The sequence below is a fragment of the Drosophila willistoni genome, unplaced genomic scaffold (assembly GCF_018902025.1).
Source record: "Drosophila willistoni isolate 14030-0811.24 unplaced genomic scaffold, UCI_dwil_1.1 Seg143.1, whole genome shotgun sequence".
NCBI lineage: Eukaryota > Metazoa > Arthropoda > Insecta > Diptera > Drosophilidae > Drosophila > Drosophila willistoni.
Genome location: NW_025814102.1, coordinates 925,887 through 946,340, shown reverse-complemented (window position 1 = coordinate 946,340; position 20,454 = coordinate 925,887). Strand labels below are relative to the sequence as shown.

Genomic DNA, 20,454 nt, shown 5'->3' with positions numbered 1-20,454 from the left:
TTATTTCTTGTTATAGTTGATAAAAATATATAAAACCTAGACTGTAAGCTGTAGTTGATAATTCTGGCAGTTCTTTCTCAAACCTTTCTATCGTAAAGATAGGCAAGTTATATAAATAGAAAGATCATTGCGCTTGGGATAGAAATTATCATAATTGGAAAACTCAAAATTTCTCCCACAACAAAAAAACAAAATGTATTCGCTTTTCTGTAAATCAATTGGAGTTCTTACACACAAACAGACACACACTCACAAGCAGACACACACACACACAAAATACACATAACAAAACGGAATTACAAACAATAAAATCAAATACAAAAAAAAAAAGAAGATATATATCCACCTCCCAAGTACAAAAATTGTTCGATTGTATAGTGTGTTCTTTTAATAACTTAAAAACCCAATTCAAATAAACGACAATCGACGGAGTTAAATATTTTTTGTTAAATATTTAAATAAATTGGGTACTGAGGGAGACACCGTATGGGCAAATCCAGCATTATTTTTACAATTTATAGTTTTATTCTCGTTGTAATGATAAAACTTTCAATTTAGACTTTCTTTTAGTGGGCTTTTCAGATGACATTTCACGTTTTTCCTAAGTACTTTTTGTTGAAAAGATATTCGCATCCACGGAAGTCCGTGACGGATGTTACAAAAATTGAAATTAAATTTTGTGGTGCACATGTATTTGTTTAATTTTTAGAAAATGCTACGTAGAAACAAAAAAAAACTTGATAACATAAAAGAATAATATTTGAGAAACCTTAATTTTCAAAATTAGATTGGTTCAAATTGGAAATTATAAAAGTCTTCCGTAACGGACCTCACAATTTTCCCACAAAAACCAATTATATTACTTATATTTTGAAATAAATTAAAGTAATTTGGTTTTTTTGTTTCGTTGTTTAAAAATATATGGCAGAAAAATGGTTCGGCTGCAATCTTGGTATATTTTTCATTGTGAGCCATTTTTCTAATATTTTTTTTTTTTATAGATAACAAACATTCGTAATATATTGCCTTAAGTTAATTTATGAAAGTTTATGTAAAATACCCTTTTATAACAATATTTTGTGCTCTTTTTCTTTAAAATAGCTTTGACACCGCTTTTCAAATATATATTTTCTTCTAGAATTTAATTGAACCTCAAGTCTGGGTCTTGCCAAGTCTAGGTCCTCCAACACCATTTATATACGATAAATTATACTTTTGATTTCTATATTTAGCAATGGATAGAACGTTTTGGAGACCACTTTATCCAGCTTATCCATCTAACCAGACCACCAAGTTTATTAACGAAATGTGTGGATAACAATAAAACACTAAAAGAACGCTGAATACTTTTGAGCTAGAAATCAATGATATATTTGGATTCTATAATCATCAGACGAGGAAATAATTAAAACTAAAATGGAGCTGCTGCTGCTGAACGAACTATCAATTTTAAGTTCAAACATTACAAGAAGATGATAATATATGTATATAGTAAGGAGTTGTATTCCGAAATATCGGACAAATTATACCATGAAGAAACTAAGAAGGAAACTGCTAATATATTAAAGGACAAGGATTTTCCGGATAACGTAATTAAATCATCTATTGACAACCCAGATAAAGAAAAGGCTTATTTATCTGTCACATAGGTGCATTAATTATCAGAAGAACTATCACGCTTAGAATGTTATGAGAGAATAGCAAATAAGACTGACAACACCCTCAGACATATGTATGTATATAAAAAGAAACAAAATCCAATATAGAGACGATAAATGAAAGCAAGGACAAGACAACTTACCATGCAATAAAATATATATGTATGTATATTAGGGCGGATCAATTTGTACGGAGTAAAAAAACGACATAATCGTCCACCAGATTCGGATTCTACGAAGAATTCCAGACTTACTCACCAGGAAACCATATGTCTAAAACGAATTCCTAGCCCTCGCATAAAAGCCTAAAGTTTGCAAAAACTTTGAACTTTAAAGGGACGAGAATAATATTCATCTAATGATGAGGAGCGAAATTTTCACCATGGAGATGCTGCATATCATCAAGATTTTGAACGCCACACGATTTGACTTTAAGGCTGACTCTGACTCTGACAATTGGACCCACATATACAGATATTTAACTGACAAAAGGTTAGTACTTAACTCCACGTCAGAAGGCAGAAGAAGTAAATAATGTATGTAAAATTTTAATAATCTTTAGTGTATTTAAATAATTGTTAAATATTTTTGTAATTTTCAAGCTGCCGAGGTAAGATGATCGCACGGTTACGGTTTATAATCTGAATCTGAGACAATCAGAACTAAAGTCCGAAAATCAAGATGGCATAAATTCGTGGACAACACTGCCGATTTCCAGGACCTCAACTCTAAAAGAACCCAATAATAATTATTTTTTTTAAATCACAAATTGTTGAGACTTTAAGACTCGTTTTTGATTCTTACAATAATCTTGCTTTCTCAAACTAATTTTATAATATAGAAATGTTCAAAGTTACCACTATTAAACGAAAAAGTCATTATTTTATGAAACGGACGTTACAAATAAAACACACAACTTTACGTTCAATTTTCATAATGTTCCATATGCCTCAGAATGCTTTTCGACACTCTTAAAATATTGTTTATATTTTAAGTTGATAATAGAAAAAAAAATATGTGGCTTATAAAGAACTTAAAAAACTCTTAGTATAAAAAGCACTGAAAATTTGAGACAGTTTTAAGTTTTTCTTTGCCATTTAGAAATTTTAGGGTCGTATATTTACCGAATATATATGTTAATACCCAATATAACAAACATTATTTCAACAGCCATGAAAGGGAATAGTTTGAAATAGAGATATCCATCTTGAAAAATCGAAACAAAAATGATTTAAAAACAAAATTGAATGATTTATTTTACGTGTATTGAATAATTATAATTGAAGGTCTCCTATTTTTCATTTTTTTTCAAAGCGTGTATGACTAGCTATTTCCAATCTGAACTTTATAGCATATAAATTAAATGTAGATTTGGTTTTTTCATTTATTTTTTGTTTTTGTATATAATAGTTTAATTATTGAAATATTTAAATCAAATTAGACCTTGAAGACAGATTAGGTTTTTGCCAAATAACGAAAACTAGAGCAAGTTCTTAAAATTTAAAGATTTCTTTGTTTTTCTTGTGAGCGACACAAAAAGCGTTGACAGTATTATTATATGTATTTGTATATATGCACCTCACTGCTGCGGCAACTAGGGGGAGGGGGAAAGGATTTACATTTGTCGAGGTTGCAGAGCCATTTGGGGTTTGGCCTAAAACATATTTCTCCTTGCTTTTATTTTCCTTTTTTATCTTTTTTATATGGCTGCCGGATTGCGAGGAGACTGTAACGACGAATGATTGTCCGGTTTAACGACCCAATATGCTGCGTGACCATTGCTTAACCACAGGCTTTGCCTTGGTCTGCTCAACGCGTTCCGCCTCTTGCATTTGCTCGGCCAATTTACGTTGATTTTCTCTAAACTGGCTAATTGGATCCTCAAATTGACGATAATAATGTAAAACTTCTCTTACATCATCCACATCGTTTTGGGCAATGGCTAATAAAAAGAAAGTAATCATAAAGTTGACTCGATTGGCCAATTGTAATCAGTTTGCTTACTCTTTAAGAAGGCTATCAAGTCGAGAAGCTGTATATCATCATCGTTTCCATGCCAGCGTGCAATACCAAATGTATTATCGGGATGCATTTTGGTTGCATTATTATCCCAGTCAATGACTATAACCTAATCACATACAAAATTAATAAATTATATACATATAAATTGTTTTTTGACCCACTTACCCGCTTCAAGTCGCGATTTAAATTATCTAAATTTTTAACATGATGCCCATCAACAAAATGTGTAGCATCACGGACCAAACGATACATGATATAACCATTTGGATCGAGGGCATCCAATATGGGGAACACAGTCATACCCTGTTCGGCAGTGAAGACAACTATTTCAAAATCTTTGGCGCATTCGGCCAAAAATAGATCGACATTGGGACGCTTTTTGAAACGCCATCCAGTCTGATATGTCCAATCAGGATGTACGAGAACATCCTTCATTTCCAATACTAAAGTGAATTTGGGCTGAACATATGGATGCTTTAGCGGATCGGGCAAGAGTTGTGAACGTGATGGTTCCTGAATCATCTTTTGATAATAATGCAGCGATTTCCACATCCTTTGGACGTATTGTTGCACCAACGGTTTGCCTGTGAACTCATCCTCAATTGTCTGACCATCGGGATCCAACTCGGGTTTACCAAATTCATAGATGGCCCATAAAATGGTGGTAATACCGCCGCCACCAAATATGGCAAAACTGTCACACAAACATAAACCAACAAAAACATGAGCAAACATACACAAATCTATAAAGGGATATATTATTTTTACCCCAGTTTCATCCGTTTCCAGGCCCTTTCATTTTCTTTGGCCTCCTCCTCATCACGCTTCTGCCGTTCCTCTTCGGCTCCACTGTCTGTTTCAGGTGCTGTTTGCGGGAATAACTTGGATAGCAAGGGAGACGCTGTCGTATTGGCAGGCGAGGTCGTCGTCGCCGTCGTTGTTATTGCCTCTTCTGTAACCCAAATAATGATTATTTAAATAGAATTCGATGCAAATTTGGTTTTTGGTGTCAGAGTGACGACTCTTACTGTTATGTTTCACATGCGCCGTGCAAAGGGACCGTCTCACCTGACACTGGGCATTTGTGGGCGGTTGCGCGGGATTACCTAGCCACTGGCTTGCATAGTGATTACCCAATGTGCGTCGCAATGTTGTAAGATCTGGAATACGGGCACGTGGAGTCCTCCACATGCGCAGCATTTGTATGACTGGCGATGTAGGCATGACTACAACTTCGTCCTCTTCCTATTTGTCCTTTAGACCAATAAAAAAAAAACCTCCTGTGCAAACCGCAAAAGGTTAAGTGTATTTTTTTTTTTGTAAAAAAAAAAAAATTCAACCTCCAAAACCGGCGATTAAAAGGCGTTAGTGCATTTTTTCCATCAGCTGCCAATGCCAGGGCTGCAGTAAAATATATTCCCCTTGGTATGTTTGTTTTCTTGTACAAACTAATTGAATTTGAAAAATATATATAGTTTTTTTTATATTTTGGGGTTTTTTAAAATTTTTTTTATTATTTTTTTCATTGGGCTGTCTGTCTGTTACTAAAAATGTTAAAACCAAATTACTAATGACAGTAAATGACAGTTGAGCATTGTAATCAATTTTCGAATCATAGCGCCACGCCAAAATGATCGATAACAAGACAGAAAAATTACGCATACGCCAAGTTTCCGTTGGTTAAATTCTAAATACAAATTGAATGAAATTTGTATTGTTATATACTTGCAGACAGTTCAAGAAGTTTGCAACCCATAGATGGAATCAATTTCGACCGTGTCTGTTTTCTGTATTAATGTAAAGTACTTTCAAACCATTCAAAATGCAGTCAAATTATATATGCGGACGTGTATCTCGAGCCTGCTAATTCGGACTACTATATTATGTAGTTCCCATAGAAACAATCTCTCCAAAAATGATTTCAGTCCGCCATGATCTAGGTTGGTAACTAAGAAAAGCACATAAAAAATATTGATTTATGAATACAAATATGCAATAAAATTAAATGATGAATATACTTTCTAGTTTAAGTTTAAGACATTTGGTTTTTTTTCTGATTTTTCTTTATCTTAAAAGTGGAAACCAAAAAATTATCTCAATTATTAAATAGTTTTCATAAAAGTATTGAGTTTAAGAAAATATCAAAGTGATGTAATTCAATGTAAAAAGTATTTGTTTTTAATTATAATTCCAACGGCATTTCATCTCTTTTCAACATATAATATTCACTATATATATAAATTGTATACTTACAATTAGACTAAATTTAAGCAATTATTAAAGATTTAAGTTGAATCACCAACTTTTAGCACCAGTCCCTGCCCTACAAAAGTAGGGATCGGTGTATCGTCAAAAAATATATATTAGTATATATTATTTCGATTCATGAAGTGTAAACTCTATTAAAACAAATCAGTTTCTCTCTTTGAGGTTGTCCAGAAACTATGTGAGGCAAATTTTCGGGAAATATGTTTTGGTAACTTGTAAAAAAAGGTTGTTGTAACATTCGAAGCCAATTTGAGGAGCGAGGTCGTGTAAATACAATGTGTAACGTGATGCCCTCTCCATCCTAGTGCGTCGCATAGCTTATGGACAATCCCAAATTCCTTCCTTTTGCATCTTTTCAGTGAGATAAAGAATGATGGCCTTTAGTCTAAGAGCACCACACCTACTTTAGAGGTGGATAGGGATGCCTGGTCAGCAGTTACATCGGCTAAACGATACAGTGCACCGCTATCAGCACCGTCATCACCACCACCACTTTCACAGACATCACGATGGGCGGGAAAGTGCCTTGGCCCATCCTTTGTATGGATACGTAAATGGCTATTCAAACGCTTTTTGGTGGGGAAGGCCTTTTCACATATTTCACATTTAAATGGCTTCTCCCCGGAATGCAAACGGACATGGGCATTAAGGTTACTGGTGAAAGTGAACGCTCGCCCGCAGATGGGACACTTGTGGGGCTTTTCACCGGAATGGACCAGCATGTGCTTCTTGTAGCCAGATTTCTGTGATAGTCCCACACCGCATATCTCACAACGGAATGCCTTCTCCCCTGTATGGCTAACTTTATGCTGTCTAAGCGATGACGAATCATAGTAGGCCTTATCACACAGATCACAGGCATATGGCCGCTCACCGGTATGGGTTAGCTTGTGGCGCTTTAAATGATCAAATGCAGCATAACCGCGGCCACATTGCTCACATTTATATGGTTTATCCTCGGCATGCGTATGCTTGTGGGCGGCCAAACTTGAGGTGGTCCTGTAGAAACGGGCACAGATATTACACTGATGTGGTTTGACATTGCTGTGGGTTAGCATGTGTTCCTTGTAATTGCGCAGATGTTTCAGTTTCTTGCCGCATTTCTCGCAGGCAAAGAGCTTCTCATCGATGTGCGAACGCATATGCTGATTGAGGCGGCACATTTGGCGGAAGGACTTTTGGCAAATTGCACACGAGAAGGGCAAGACATCGCTAGGAGTCGTCTGTAATTCTCTTCCATTCATGTATACTTCTTCCTCTTGTTGTTCCAGTTGCTGTTCCTGTTGCTTCTGGTCATCCTCCAGTTCCTGTTCTTCCTCAGCCTAAGAAGCAAAATATTTATATTAAAAATAGTTTTTAAAATTCTTAACATTCTAACATACTCTCTCATTCATTTCGATCACTTCGTCAAGGGATTCATCTTCTGGTTGGGGCATCACAATCACTTCACCTTCAATCATTTCATTGGTCACTTCAATCTCATCGGCATTGGCCACCAGAGAGGCATATTCACTTTTTATTGTTACATATTCCACATCCGAATATTCCATATCCAAATGCTGATCTTCGTTGATTTCCTCAATAACAAATTCTTCGATGGCCGCTGATTGTATTTCTTCTTCTTCCTCTTCCTCCACATCCTCTTTACCCACAACATGCTGCTGTTCCTCCACAACTAATTCATCTTCTTCCTCCTCGTTTACCCCATCCGAACTTACCACTGGGTCATCTATTAAAGTTTTTACCTGACCTTGTTCATTTAACATTTCAATCATCATATACTCCTCCTCGTCCACCTCTGTTTCCACAGTTCCTGCCGCGCCTACCTCATCGTGAACAGCCGGTAATTCTACCTCATCCAGACCCAGGCGCAACAGTTCATCGGAATCAATCACCATGCGCTTGAAATTAAATGATTGCTCCAAGAGATGTATACAGTGCAGGCAAATATGTTGAGGCATTGTTGAGGCACCATTCCGTTGCTCAAATGACAGGCTCGTGCAGAAGTGTAACATTTTAGACAATGTTGTTGTCGTTGTTGTTGCTCTGGCAGTCGCCTCTACGTCCCCAGATCCCAGAGTGCTTTGATTACATCCTCCCGGTCCTGGTGTGATTTCAATCTCATCGTGCAGTGCTTTGTATTGTTTGCACGCTCGTGTGCAGGTACGACAATTAAGTACCACACCGCCGACGGCACCGCCACCCGCCATGCTCTTAATATGCGTGGGTTAATACAAATGTTTACAAATTTTTAATTTTAGTTTTGGTTAGAGATGGTCGATGATTGAACACAATGTTATCGATAAATTCACCAGTGCTGGCTAATTTCTCGCCGTAACGGCTAAACAGCTGATCATCAGAGGAATTTTTATTATTTTCCAACACTTGGCTAGACTCGCCTATCGGTTAATCGACATTATCGGAGCAAAAACCTATCGAAAATCGAATTTGAATTTGTGCACTTTTAAAATTTTTTTTTAAAAATGTTTTTTTTTATTCTTTTAGTGTGGCTTTTTTCTGGAAACTGCGAGAAGATGGGGAATTGCAACCGCGACAGGTAGCCACATGTGCTCCTGTCCAGGACACGACAACATCAGTGATTCCTGTGACCGCAATTCCTAATAACGGCTTCACTCCTGATGGCCAAGTAGTTCCCCATTGGCCATCCATGAGCCACCACCACCAGCCCAATCGGGTGGGGCTCCAGCCATACCGACTTTGTCGCCACCTGCAGCACTTCGCTTCATTTCAATGGTGGGGATTTGCCAGCCGATGTGGGCACCAGTCGAGGAGATGCCTGACACACAACAGCATCATCAGCCTTTCACTGCTGAAGAGAAAGTCAATCCTAGATCCTTCTGCTGTGACAGAAAGAACCAAAGATCTATCAGATAATCATCATCAAGTGGTGGCTCGCCGCAAGCTGGACCCTCTATGTTGGGCCTCAAATAATGCAACCGCTAGGATCTGCTGGAGCGGTTCCATTTTTCTTTCACAAATAAGGCGGACCACCAGCAGTTAATGGCCAGGTGAGCCGCTTCTCAACTTTATGAAAGCCTCAACAATGGCAATGGCAACGGCCTGACTGCGGCACCTCAAGCGGCTGCAGCTGTTATACCCAATGGCAATGCAGAAATATGACTGAAAAGTTATAAGTCTTTATTACTTATTTTTTGACAGTAGAAAATTCAATATACAAATGGTGATTCTTAAAATATCATTGACAATTACATTGCAAACAAAGTGAGCTTTAAAATCATATGTCAGACTCTGCACCTTCAATATACATCTTTTCCATGTTTATTAAAATAAGCCCACCACACATTTTGGTGACGTACATCCAGGTATCTTTTACTTCGAAAGGGGCATCCGTGACTTGGCTTGGTAGATAATAGTCGTTGAATATTTTCCGCAGGACATTTTCTACAGTTCTATTAGACACCACATTGGGGTTTAGAAATGTATGTCTGTTAGTAAATGATACTGGGTCTCCGTCATCCCACCAGAATGGAATATCTAGAGCCCTTAGTTCGCTTTTTCGACTTTTTTCCGTCATTTCTAATTGGAGCAGTCTACTTTGATAAAGATCTTTTACAGTTTGTGGCGTTGAGCCCAAAATAGCTGCCACCGTATCCCAGTTTTTAATCCTGTGGAATCCTCCCCGGTCCTCTACAACTTGGTGTAACCTGAATATAAAAAATAATTATAATGATTTTAGAAACAACGATTCAGTGATCTATGGAGATTTAGAATACTTACGTAAACAATAAGACATCATCATCGTTTAATTGGCCATTCGTCAGTTTGGCCAGCCTGGTGTTGAATACTTTAAGTTGAAAATTAAAGGTTTTCCATTTCATTTCCGAGTGACATACAGCGTACATTTTTTTTGGGGTCAGGGCCTCCTCATCCTCAAAGTCCACAATTTCATAATTGGAATGTTGTTTTGCTGGCGTCACTGGGTCACTGGGAGTTAACTCTGTCTGATCCTCCACTTCCACTGCCCCTATTGTCTGATCCTCCACTGCCTCCTCCACTGCCCCTATTGTCTGATCCTCCACTGCCTGATGTCCTAATTCCTGATGTACTATTTTCTGCTGCTTCAATGCCGGCCCATGGTTCTCCTGAATTTTCTGCCTCCTAAGGTTGTATGGCAGATTTGTGGTGTAGCTGCAGCAGTTACACTGGTAGATGGTTTCTTCACTTTTCTTTTCGCCATGTTCTCTCTGATGCACGTTTAAGCGACGTGGACTTTTGAAACTGCATTCACTGCACGAAAACATTTTTAATTAATTAATTTTTTGGCGTTACAAAGCGTAAAACTTTTGCAAAATGCAACTCTGATTTTTCACCGTTACATTTTGCGTGATTCTGCTATGGAATGCGAATTTCGCATACCCTTACATTGCTGATACTGTATAGCGCAATTTCTTCAAGATTTTCTTTTTTATTGCAATCCAATCTTCAGACTGAGCAAGTAAACTCGGGTGGCCTATTGAGCAAGTAAGCACAATGAAACCAATCATAATTATAATGAAAAATGCTTTATAACAAATTGCATTGGAAAGCCAATATACTCTTCCTTGAGCATTATTTAAAACAAACGGTCACACTGTGAAAAAACTTGGAGACTCTTTTAAAAAGCGCGTCACCATGGGCTCCCCGCAAAAGATAAAATTTGGAAAATATATGTACGATTTGTCTTTCTTTAAAGGAATAAGCCATTGCACACGCCAGGAAAAGGAGCTTTTCGTGAAGAAGCTTCGTGAGAAGCTAGATACGGTTGTCAGAAACGAAACAGAGTATTTCTTGGATTTTGACGCCATGGCAGGGCTCAAAAAGAATTTGGTCTACTCGTTAAATATAGACGAAGTTCATAATCACCACCTGCTGTATGTGCATAAGGTGAATATTTACAATATATATACATATTCACAGGTAATAAACAGTTTTCAATTCCAGTTCTTTGTCATATTCCTGACCTGCCTCCAAGACGGGACTCAGACGCTGGTATTTGCTGAGAGTAACTGCCAGAGCAAAAGTCAGCAGCTTACGAATTCAGAATCTATGGCCACTGCTCTTGGCAGAGTGCTCCGAGCTGTCAGATTCGATGCCAGATCCAATTTGGTCGCGATTGTTGGTGATCGTGCTCGTCTGAATTTAAAGTCCTTGGATGATCTGTCATACACATTTAACTTTGCCATGCCCCCAGTAGTTTTTGATCCAACCCATTTAATTGGATCATTTTCACAGCAACACGACATGTCCTGCTGTGAAAGTGTCACCCAATTAATGACCACAAATTTCATGAAAGAGACGTTCTCGGAGCAGGTATCTATGATCATCGGCCAGTGTCATTGCAAAGATACAGAGAATCTCTGCATCTTTTGGGAATTGTGCGCTGCGGTCCAGTCCGTCTTGAAGATGGTCATGCGGCATCAGGAGCAGTGCATACTGATGAATCTCAAAAATAATAATCTTGAGATTTATTGCAAAGCGTTAATGAAGCAGCTGCCCATATTAGATATGGATTTCTGCGATGAGGGAGCAGGTCTGCTGTTCCTACTGGCTAATGATGTCGTGGCCAACTTAAATAAACCATAAAATTAGATTTCCTTTTGTATATTTACAGATTTTATTATCATATTATATAATTTTAAATAAATTGTATACATATGTATATACAATAAGTATTACTTTTAAGATATTTTAAGAATCTAAACAATTTATCTTTATTAACATTTTATGTACATATGTACATATATGCTTACAGATTTTCCCAAGTGGACCAAATGATCCGCAATAACGACGCAGTCGCTGTGAAGCGACAGGGAAGTTAAAACTTTTACGGTTCTCTTGTAAATTAGTATAAATTGTATATCTTTTCAGATCCAGCCAACTGATGTCATCCTGCAAAAAAGCTCTCTGTGCGGCCAAAGACGATTTTCTTGCTCTACGGAGTTCTCCGCACACGCGATTGCTGGTCAGACAAACAATACGGATAGAGGAGTCGAGTCTCTTACAAATTTGCGACATTGAGCACAATACTCCAACAGTATCGGATGTAGAGTTGCGTCAGGATTTGGTCGATTCCGTTGTTGTGGGCCAAGAAATCGTCATCTGTGGAGTACTAAAGCTAAGGGAAGTAAGCGAACTCCCTAGCACATCGTCAGGAGCACCTTCAGGGGATATGCAGTCGTATATGAAGGCGGTTGGCATACAGGATGCTTGCGACGTGAAGCGGGAATTCAGTGAACGTGATTTGGGAGAGAATTCAAATACTGTATATATTTGATGTCAAAGTTTAGTTACTATAATATAACTAAGATGGGTCAAACTTTTTTCACAGTTGGAAAATCGTTCACAATAATCTTAAAGACATCTTTTACTTTTTTGTAAATATATTGCAATGCATCCTACATATACATATGTATGTATGTATATTTCATATTTATGCTCGTTTGCTCATGTGTGCTGACCCTTCATATTATTTCAACTTGGGCGACATAATCAAAAGGTTCCCTTGTCACCGTCTATGTGTGTGTATGTGTCAAGGGGGAGGGGGTGTGTCATATTTCGGTTTGAGAACAGCGAGAGAAACATTTTCGAGCATAAGTGCTGGCATACACTGCGAAAAATTGCAACCACATTTCGGTTAGATCATAGAAAAAGGCAAAAAATAAGATAGTATTGTGACAAAGGATTTTATTTTTATCTATGGCAATTAAGAAAATTTCTCTTAAGTTCGTAACCCTTTCGAAACTAAAACGTTAAGTCTAAGTCTTATAGAATTGGAATTGGAGTCTTATAGAATAAGATGTTAACTGTTTAAGAGGCAAACGCAAATCTATTATTGGTAACAAAAACGAAAATAAATATTTGATCGGAATAATAATTTTTTCCCGTGTAGGCTACTTGAAAGGCGGACAACTGATAAAAATTTGTACGCTCTGAGAGATTTGATTATGTATGTATGTATTTTATTGTTTTCTTTTCTGAGATGAGAAACAGCCGTTGGATGTATTATTTACGCTGTTAAGTTGAATTCAAATTATTAAAACAAATATTTAGTTTTAATTGTTAAACTATGTATATATATTTAAGTTGTGTGTTTTTTAATAACTCTCTCTCTCTCTTCCTCTCTTTTTCACTCTCTCTATATACTAATCCAATTAGAAATCAGTAGAATTCTGCCAAGATTAGAGATTTTATTTCAACTCAATGATGATCAAAATAATGGTAAGTCAAAGTAAAGCATTTTTAACATTAATTTCAAATACTTTTTTCTTTTTTTTTTTGTGTTACCCATTATTGAAATGTATCTAGGTATATCGACAGAGTTATCTTAATTCAATCTGTCATATGAATGTCTAATTTAGAATATTTTATTTTCAACATCCGACCAGAAAAGGTCTCAGTGAAGTGAAAAAAAAAACTAAAAAATTAAATTAATTTCTCGTGTGAAAAAGATGGAGTTAAAACTAAAATTAAATAAAAATAACATAAATAATATAAAACTAGTAGAACCTAACTGAATATAATCCTTAATTGGTTGTTTTTTGCAGACGTTCGAGTAAAGTTTCAGACATCTACTTGGCAGCCAAGAAGCTTGTCAAACAGAATGACTCGGTGAAGATGTCAGTAGAAACAACCAAAAGGTTGGAAGTACTGGTGAAAGATATAAACGGCGGTAGGATAGCACATGTCTATGCCATCTCTTGGGAAGAGTCCATGAATTATTTGGCCTCGAAGTTAAAACCCATGGACTTGGAGGTACTCACTGTGGTGATATTATGCCAAAATTCAAATCACTGCAAGTGGCTACAAGTGATGCTGGAAGAGGGAGATGTGAAAGATATCCTGTTGTGTCACAATTCTGACGATATCGAGAGAATAAAGTCGTGCTGGCCCTATTTGGTAAGTCGCTAGGTCGCTGGTGAATCTCCGACAATGTAATGTCCTTAGTTTTGATCACTTTTTGCAGTTTAATCAAAAGGTTTTGGTTATTAGTACCGATCTAATAGCCCAATTGCAATTGGGAGACAAAACAATTGATTTATTAGTACTCGACAATATAGCCGATACCTAATTTCATACCCTAAGCGATGATATAGTGTATCTATCGCATCGACATTTTAAAAACGAGAACGGAAACTGTATAACGACTTGTCCGGAGCCTAAAACCCTTGAAGTCAGCCCCAAGTTGGAACTCAAAAAGACTGAGAAGAATTCAGGCTGGTATAGTTCAAATTGTGGCATTATGGTTTTTGGCCATTGGCCTTTTCTATACTGTAATTATATAACTGGAGTGGCTGGCATTTTAATGAAAATTAGAAATTCAATGATGAAACATTTCGCCATTGATAAGGCACGGAAAGAGCAACGTTTTGCCTGGCCACATTTGGCCTACGGCCATTCAATGATCATGATTGGCCACGAGAAATGCGGCAAAACTTGGTCGTTTATACCGATTTTGTGTCAACGTATTTACAATGCCATTAAGAGGGGAAATCTCGAATGGGCTGGACCAATATGCATTTCCGTAATCGTCAATATGAGTGAGGGTAAAACATTGGCCAATATTATGCGTAAAATGTTGGACTTTTGTTCCACCGATGGAGGCAAATTCACTAAAGTTGTTACCCTATTTGATAACAGTTCTATTAACGAAGTGTCCAAAATATTATGCCAACCCTGTGGCATATTGATTACCACAGTGGACTTGTTGTTGCAGCTGCAACTAATTGAGAAGCCGGGATGTTTAATTTTTGATCCGATGCATTTGCGTTCCATAGTGCTGGACAGATTGGATGAATTGCGACGTACAAATCAGATGAAGTTTATGACGCTGTTCAAATGGTTGGTGAATAAATTCAAGTTTGATATACATAGATCAAACACAATTGATCATCACCAGTCGCCTATGGATGGAGGGAGTGATGAGATCACTGCCAAACGTATTACTTATTTTTGAGGATGGATTGGAGGCTTGTGCTTATCGTGGAATCGAACTGAATCTGGAATTCGTCTCGGCCACTGACCATGATGAGGGTATAACACTTTTGAAGACACTCACTCACTGCAATTTGAAAGTGGAACGCATTGTAATTGTGTGACACAAAGATTACGAATCTCGACACTTGAGTGAATTGCGAAAAGCTAAAAATATTCCGCATATAAATTATTTCTCGCCGAATGAAACGATTGAGAAGAAGATACAAAATGAGAAAGGCATTATCATTGCCATAGATGATATGCTGCCGAATTTAAAGTGTGGCTACGTCGATCTCTTGATATGTTACACCTTAACGAATAGCTGGCATCGGTATAAGGCTCGTTTCAATTTGTTCTATACCAATTGCAAGACTTTGGATAAAAGACCAGGCGAAGCTCTGATGTTCTTTAACGAAATGGCTACCGAACAGGCTTGGCTCTTCTGTGACTTTATACTCAAACACGATTTGCCAATGCAACATGAATGGTTCAAACATCTTTTCAACTTTCGGCTGCAAAAGGAGATCATTCAGCCACTATATAATATCAATCTGTGTACCCAATTACTATCATATGGTAATTGTTCACGACGTTCATGTCGTTTTCGGCATCGGCTTTTAGCCAAAGAAGCTCAGATACCAAGTTATTTGCCCAGTCGGGGTAAAATCTATTTCAATATAATGGATGTGAGTAGAGACAAAAAAAGAAAAAATTGGAAATTTCACTGAATTCTTTCACTAATTCTTAATTAAATTTGCAGTGCATTTCGCCAACAAATTTGGTAGTGAGACCTATTGCATCCCGCAATAAGCCTCATCCCAAAGTGTATCAAAATATAAATATGCCAAATGGAGTTCATGTATATTATCGACAGGAGGTGAATCAAATTCCGCTACAGAATCCATCGATTGGTGATGTATGCATTCTAGAAGTCGACAAATGCTATCAACGTGTCGCCATCATCTGCGTTGACAGTGATGAAGTGATAAGTGTGAGACTATTGGATTGGGATACAGATACATGGAAGTATTCAAAACCGAACTATACCAATGCCATGAACCCTTTTCCACTCAGATGTCACAGGCCATTGAGTTGCGTCTGACTGGCATTTTGCCATATAGCATGGATCGTCCATGGACAACCGCTGAATCACGTTATATTCGTCATAGATTTTGCAAGTTTTCCACTGATCATCTATATAGCGCCAATATTGAGGGAGAGGATCTACGAGATATTTTACTTAACCGCATGTATGCCTATGATGATAAATTTGTCAGAAGTCGCTTTATAGATATAGCCCTTAAGGCTGTATAAACTGAGAGCGATAGAAACACAAAAACTTGTATTCGATTTATGATGATTTCATATAATTATTACACTAAAGCAAAACTAAAAATTACTTTGATTTAAACTTTTAATTTTTTATCAAAGTTAATTTTAATTCTAATTGAATTTCCTTCTCAACTTCTCAAGTAACATTGTCAACTTTCAAAATTGCCGTTAACGTGTTTTTCTATTTTTAACTTCTACATAGTATAAAATTTTAAAAGTTAAAACAACATTTCGATTTCTTTCTAACAATTGTTATAACAAAAAACTCTAAAATCTTTCTTGTAAAGCGAAATATTTACAATTTTGCTAATAAAGATAATTGTACTACATACACTCATGATGAAAATAATAGGTACACCCCTTAAAATTTAAATTTTTGGACTTTAGATTAATACAACTTTTTTTCTATTGCATTGATCACCAAAATTTAAATGCACTTTTCTTTATTGAACATTTGTTTATAAAAATTCATTCATTTGGTAAAGAAAAATAAATTTATTTAAAAGTTACAACGAAAAACATGAAATTGTTGAATTTTGTGCTTGATGAAAATAATAGGTACACTTCAACTGACTAAGTTATATTTAATTTTTTTTTTTTTTTCAAATCATTAAAAATTTATTTTTGTTTCTTTATTTAATTAATATCCAATGTAGCCACCCTTATTTTACCATTACTTTTTGCATCCGGTTGGGGATACTCTTAATCAAAGCTTGGCAGGACTCTATCGAAATCTTCTTTGACGCACTTCCTCAGTTGTCGATTGTTGGCACTTTTTTCTTTTCCCGACTGATTCTATGGGCTACACCACAAGTTATCAATGAGATAAAATAAGGGTGGATACAGGGTGTCAAAATTTAAACACAAAATCAAATCTTGACCCAATTTTTTTTATGTTTTCTTTCTCACATTTTGCTAATATTGAAAATTTTCCATTCGAAGATTGTTTATAATATGAGAATCTATTTTGCTCAATGGCAGCAGAACCGATCTAATTTACGATTTTCAATATAACCATTTAATCATATTGAATTTATTTTTTTGAATTTGTTTAGTTTTTTAAATAATATTAATATAGTCGGTATAATAACTGCATATTATTTATTAGTTATTATTATTATTATTTACAACAATATTAGAATTATAATACCATGAACTTCATTTATTAAAGTCCAACATAAATCTGCAAACAACAATTATAATATTATAATTATGTACATATATATACATCTGTTGTTACAAACAAACGAACATACATACATACATATGTATGTTTATATTCATGTTTTATTTTATGCTTGACAACAAAATGAAAGTTTAATCAATATTTGCAATTGGCATAAAATATGTTAATATTGGCCACAACACAAAATCAGTTGGCAAAAAATGGCCAAAAAGGGTGGTGTACAGCAACTTCAAGCGGATATCAGTTCCGATGAAGAATTTGAGAAATTTCTTCAACGACCAGGACTACTGAGTAAGCAGATGAAAGCAAATCTCCTTTCGATATATAGGTACATACATATATAATCTTCATTCATATTTAGTTCTCGATATCTATTCTGAATGGTGTGGACCTTGTCTTGGTATGGTTGGAAGTTTGAGAAAAATCAAACTGGAACTGGGCGGCGATAATCTCCAATTAGCCATTGTAAGAGAAGATTCAACAATTTTTGTTTTATTAATTATAATTATGTTTTGTTTTGTTTTTGCGGTTTCTGTTTCAGTGCAAGGCAGGATCGATTAGTTCTTTGGCCAGATTTAATAAGAAAAGTGAACCAACTTGGATGTTTGTTACGGTTTGTAAGCTTAAAACTAAATTGATTTGAATTTTAATTTATTTGATTTTCATATACGTAGAATGGCAAAGCCATTAATATAATGTTTGGCACTGATGTACCCAAATTGGTGGCCATGATAACGAAAACATTGGCCTCGACCATGGCCAAGGAGACACAGCACTACCATTTCTATGAGATTACGGAATTACAGCCAATCGAATTGGAACAGCAACGCATCAAGAATCTGGAATTGCGCCGTGCCGAAGTGATCGAGGAGGACGAAGCGAAAAAGAAACGTATTGAATATCTACGTTTCGTTACCGATACCATAATGGAGAATTTGCCCGATATTGGCATTACAGTATTTGGACCACAGGTGAATCGGGATATGTTTAAAAAGCTAGCCGAACCGGCTGATCCCTTAAAGATTCAGTGCAAAGATCGTAAGGTTTTCGCCATAACGGAGAATGATATGAATACCGTTAATTTTGCTGCCGAAAATCCATTATCACGTGAAATAATCGAACAACTGTATGATAAGGAATTGTTAATGTGTTTTTGGAAAGTCGAAGAGATTCTGGGAACACCGCCAAGTGTCCTAAGGCAATATGCCCATGAGTTGACCAAGGAGACAATTAAACCCCCAGATGAATTCAATGAGGAAGAGATTATAGTTCCACCATTAATAGTACCCTTGGAAATGAATGTGGAAATTATAGAGGAAACTCCGGTCGCTGAGGAACAGGCAAATGAGAATGTTGCAAAAGAAACCACCACAATGGAGACGACAGATAAGGGCGAGGACCCTGAGGAGGCGGATGAGGATGACCAGGGAAAAGAGGAAAAAGATGAAGTGCCTCTGGAGGCGCCAGAGCAGAAAGTGAAAACGAAAACTATTAAAATTCCACCCATTTGGGTGCCAAACGATCAGCGTACTCATGCTGCTCTCATTTATACATATTTTCGGGCACAAACCTCAGCATTCTTGCCACCCGATCCGGTTCCAGAACCACCGCATATTATCATGACTTTCGATTCGTATAAGAAAAAGGATTTGGCTCATATTTTGGATGTATATCGTGATGATATACCACTTTATGGTTTCTTCACAAGCGATAAATGGGAAACTGCTGTTTTTATAGCCAATTCAGTTGACAAATATAATGCCAAACCCTATGTACCGTGAGTATACTCAATTCTATTCAATTCACAAAATTACCTCTGACTTCACTTTAGCACTGACAAAATTATTGTAAAAGTCAACAAAGTGAAAGGAAATCCGGCCATGCCGCTTCTAATGGCGTTTGGTCCTAGCTATGTTAGTCCCAATTCGGTTATTGGCCATCAGGAGGCTGGAAAATTCTTTCCACCAACTTATAAATCTGTCCTCCAAGAGGAAGCCGAATTGCTTGCCGTGAAAACGGAAAAACCCAAAAAACGCAAAAAGGTAAAAGAACAAAAAACGTAAAAGCTTTAATTAACTAATAACCATTTTAAACAGAACAAGAAAGGAGCTGAGGCAGATGCCGGGAATGAGGACAAAATTGATTCGGCCAGTAATCAGGATCAGCAAGAGGCAAAGACTTCCCCAGAGGAGGGTGCATCCACCACCAGCAGTGGCGAAGATAGCTGTGAGAGTCGGCCACCAACGGCAGATGGTCAAAATGTTGAGGCAGTTGCCTAAGATCCAGAGTTTGGAAACAGTTGATGCTGAAATTCGATATGTGTATAAGTGACAGATTGAATTTTAAAGAACCCCTTAAAATGTATTACAGAAGAATAGAATTTGTGCAAGTAATTTAGGATCTACATATGTATGTAGAGAGAAGACACTTCGCGACATTTACTGAGGGTTAGGGTTAGTCGCATTGAGTGAAATTTCATCAAAGTTAATAAAATATTTTAATTAAATTTGCATGCATTTCTGATTGGAATGTTTATCATCACTCTCAGTCTCAGGCAGCTGATTTCAAATATCACAAAGAAAGTCATTTGTAAATGTAATTTCAACATATTTATTGATGTAATTCAAAAAATTAAATATAAGTTATGTTTATTATTACTGCTTACTATGCAAAATTACTTTGCAGTTTTGCTTTCGTTTGTTGGTTTTTTTTTGTGTGTTGTTTTTATATTATTATTTTTTGTTTTATTTTATTTTATTTTTTTTTTTTTCTTTTTGTTTTAATATCTTTTCTTTTTTTTGTTGTTTTTCATTTTATTTTTTTCTCCTTTCCTCTCTATGTTTCTATTCGCTTGGCTTTGCTTGCGGATTTCTCTTCGTTTCTCTTGCATTTTTTTTGTTTTGAATTATTTGTTTATTTGAATTAGTTATTGAGTTTTATATCGCTTTTTATTGATGTTGTTCTTTTTGTGTATATTTATTATGTATTTGATTT

At 36.3% G+C, this 20,454-nt stretch overlaps 6 protein-coding genes across 8 annotated transcripts; 3 read left to right on the top strand and 3 right to left on the bottom strand.

The window, feature by feature from the left end:
* Positions 1 to 2,888: 2,888 nt before the first annotated feature.
* On the bottom strand, positions 2,889 to 5,134 carry LOC6649177 (mitochondrial import inner membrane translocase subunit TIM50-C). The gene is made up of 5 exons (XM_002070901.4): positions 4,709 to 5,134; positions 4,449 to 4,632; positions 3,846 to 4,374; positions 3,663 to 3,786; positions 2,889 to 3,600 (listed from the first exon to the last, which is right to left on the bottom strand). The coding sequence occupies exons 1-5, from the start codon at positions 4,902 to 4,904 to the stop codon at positions 3,410 to 3,412; spliced, it is 1,224 nt and encodes a 407-aa protein (XP_002070937.1). The 5' UTR covers positions 4,905 to 5,134; the 3' UTR covers positions 2,889 to 3,409.
* Positions 5,135 to 5,835: 701 nt separating this feature from the next.
* LOC6649176 (zinc finger protein 670) lies at positions 5,836 to 8,229 on the bottom strand. The gene is made up of 2 exons (XM_002070900.3): positions 7,331 to 8,229; positions 5,836 to 7,270 (listed from the first exon to the last, which is right to left on the bottom strand). The coding sequence occupies exons 1-2, from the start codon at positions 8,156 to 8,158 to the stop codon at positions 6,329 to 6,331; spliced, it is 1,770 nt and encodes a 589-aa protein (XP_002070936.1). The 5' UTR covers positions 8,159 to 8,229; the 3' UTR covers positions 5,836 to 6,328.
* An 857-nt stretch (positions 8,230 to 9,086) lies between these two features.
* On the bottom strand, positions 9,087 to 10,306 carry LOC111519269. Of its 3 annotated transcripts, none has more exons than XM_047012437.1 (3): positions 9,989 to 10,306; positions 9,708 to 9,931; positions 9,087 to 9,634 (listed from the first exon to the last, which is right to left on the bottom strand). In XM_047012437.1, the coding sequence occupies exons 1-3, from the start codon at positions 10,229 to 10,231 to the stop codon at positions 9,205 to 9,207; spliced, it is 897 nt and encodes a 298-aa protein (XP_046868393.1). In that variant the 5' UTR covers positions 10,232 to 10,306; the 3' UTR covers positions 9,087 to 9,204. The 3 variants fall into 3 exon arrangements, with proteins under 3 accessions (XP_046868393.1, XP_046868392.1, XP_023034760.1); XM_047012436.1 differs by having other exon boundaries at positions 9,708 to 9,976; positions 10,013 to 10,306; XM_023178992.2 differs by having other exon boundaries at positions 9,708 to 10,305.
* Positions 10,307 to 10,561: 255 nt separating this feature from the next.
* LOC111519312 lies at positions 10,562 to 11,628 on the top strand. The gene is made up of 2 exons (XM_023179454.2): positions 10,562 to 10,853; positions 10,911 to 11,628. Exons 1-2 carry the CDS (start codon positions 10,602 to 10,604, stop codon positions 11,550 to 11,552), a joined length of 894 nt encoding a protein of 297 aa, XP_023035222.2. The 5' UTR covers positions 10,562 to 10,601; the 3' UTR covers positions 11,553 to 11,628.
* A 2,313-nt stretch (positions 11,629 to 13,941) lies between these two features.
* On the top strand, positions 13,942 to 16,329 carry LOC111519330 (putative ATP-dependent RNA helicase BoYb). Its single transcript, XM_023179527.2, has 2 exons — positions 13,942 to 15,628; positions 15,703 to 16,329. Exons 1-2 carry the CDS (start codon positions 15,203 to 15,205, stop codon positions 16,042 to 16,044), a joined length of 768 nt encoding a protein of 255 aa, XP_023035295.2. The 5' UTR covers positions 13,942 to 15,202; the 3' UTR covers positions 16,045 to 16,329.
* A 1,331-nt stretch (positions 16,330 to 17,660) lies between these two features.
* On the top strand, positions 17,661 to 19,917 carry LOC6649172. Its single transcript, XM_002070896.3, has 6 exons — positions 17,661 to 17,751; positions 17,822 to 17,925; positions 18,002 to 18,073; positions 18,135 to 19,237; positions 19,292 to 19,502; positions 19,557 to 19,917. The coding sequence occupies exons 1-6, from the start codon at positions 17,661 to 17,663 to the stop codon at positions 19,737 to 19,739; spliced, it is 1,764 nt and encodes a 587-aa protein (XP_002070932.1). The 3' UTR covers positions 19,740 to 19,917.
* The last annotated feature ends 537 nt before the right edge of the window (positions 19,918 to 20,454 follow it).